This window comes from Physeter macrocephalus, chromosome 2 (assembly GCF_002837175.3).
Source record: "Physeter macrocephalus isolate SW-GA chromosome 2, ASM283717v5, whole genome shotgun sequence".
Lineage (NCBI taxonomy): Eukaryota > Metazoa > Chordata > Mammalia > Artiodactyla > Physeteridae > Physeter > Physeter macrocephalus.
The window spans coordinates 109,380,610-109,382,242 of record NC_041215.1 but is presented as its reverse complement, the minus strand read 5'-3'; the positions used below and the strand labels follow the sequence as shown (position 1 = coordinate 109,382,242).

At 39.3% G+C, this 1,633-nt stretch overlaps 1 protein-coding gene across 1 annotated transcript in view; it reads right to left on the bottom strand.

Annotated features, from left to right (window-relative positions):
* Positions 1-386: 386 nt before the first annotated feature.
* The window catches only part of LOC112065102 (mitochondrial import inner membrane translocase subunit TIM14-like), an 18,189-nt gene continuing 16,942 nt past the window's right edge, over positions 387-1,633 (bottom strand). Inside the window, 2 exon segments of the mRNA XM_055079361.1 lie at positions 387-505; positions 508-810. Of these exon segments, the coding sequence (XP_054935336.1) occupies positions 387-505; positions 508-810 (422 nt within the window).

Below are 1,633 nucleotides of genomic sequence, written 5' to 3'. Positions count from 1 at the left end.
AGGAACCTCCATACTGTTCTCCATAGTGGCTGTATCAATTTACATTCCCACCAACAGTGCAGGAGGGTTCCCTTTACTCCACACTCTCTCCAGCATTTATTGTTTGTAGATTTTTTGATAATGGCCAATCTGACTGATGTGAGGTGATACCTCATTGTATTTTTTTTTATTGAAGTTTTCACTCAAATGGCATGCATTTATCCATAATTATTGAGTATTAACCTACAAATATTCTATAATCTGATTTTAAATCCTCAAATTTATTTGAAGGCTTTGATTTAGCTTATGCCAATTTTTAAATGTGTAGCTTTGAGACATTTTATTATAAAAAGCTGGTACTCATATACATAAATGAGTAAGAACTTAAAATTCTTCATACATTTACTTCATTTTTTAGCTTCATCTTCTAGTAAATCTTTAGCTTCATTGATTTTGGCTGCTATATAAGGAGATCCTGCCTTGTCTGGGTGATTTAAAAGCATAATTTGTCAATGAGCGTCTCTATTTTTCCTTTATTGGCAGTAGGGTTTAAACCTAGTATTAATGCTGCTTCCCATTTTGTCAGGTTGGGTTCAAACCCACCTCTGTAATAGCCACCACTGAAGGCAGATTTCGGTAGACTTTGAAAAACTTGTTTCACTTGAGGCTCCATATGCTTCAGGTCTTGCAAAGCGTAATGGGCTGCAAATCCTGCAGCAGCAATGGTCAGTCTAACTGCTACCACTGTACTGGCGATGGTTCCTGCTTGGTTCCTCTGCTTCCACCAGGAGCACGGTTCATCCCACCCCACCAATTCTACACCTCTACCACCCTCATTGTAGTTTTGATTTGCATTTCTCTAATGATTAGTGATGCTGAGCATCCTTTCATGTGTTTGTTGGCAATCTGTATATCTTCTTTGGAGAAATGTCTATTTAGGTCTTCTGCCCATTTTTGGATTGGGTTGTTTGTTTTTTGATATATATATATATATATAATATAACGTTTATTGAATTTTTATTTATTATTTTTTTCGGTACGCGGGCCTCTCACTGTTGTGGCCTCTCCATTTGTGGAGCACAGGCTCCGGATGCGCAGGCTCAGCGGCCAGGGCTCATGGGCCCAGCTGCTCGGTGGCATGTAGGATCTTCCCGGACCGGGGCACGAACCCGCATACCCCTGCATCGGCAGGCGGATTCTCAACCACTGCGCCACCAGGGAGGCCCCGTTATTTGAATTTTATTTTCTTTATTTTTTTATACAGCAGGTTCTTATTAGTCATCAATTTTATACACATCAGTGTATACGTGTCAATCCCAATCGCCCAAATCATCACACCACCACCCCCTGTTTTTTTGATATTGAGCAGCATGAGCTGCTTGCAAATTTTAGAGATTAATCCTTTGTCAGTTGCTTCATTTGCACATATTTTCTCCCATTCTGAGGGTTGTCTTTTCGTCTTGTTTATGGTTTCCTTGGCTGTGCAAAAGATTTTAAGTTTCATTAGGTCCCATTTGTTTATTTTTGTTTTTATTTCCATTTCTCTAGGAGGTGGGTCAAAAAGGATCTTGCTGTGATTTATGTCATAGAGTGTTCTGCCTATGTTTTCCTCTAAGAGTTTGATAGTGTCTGGCCTTAACATTTAGGTCTTTAA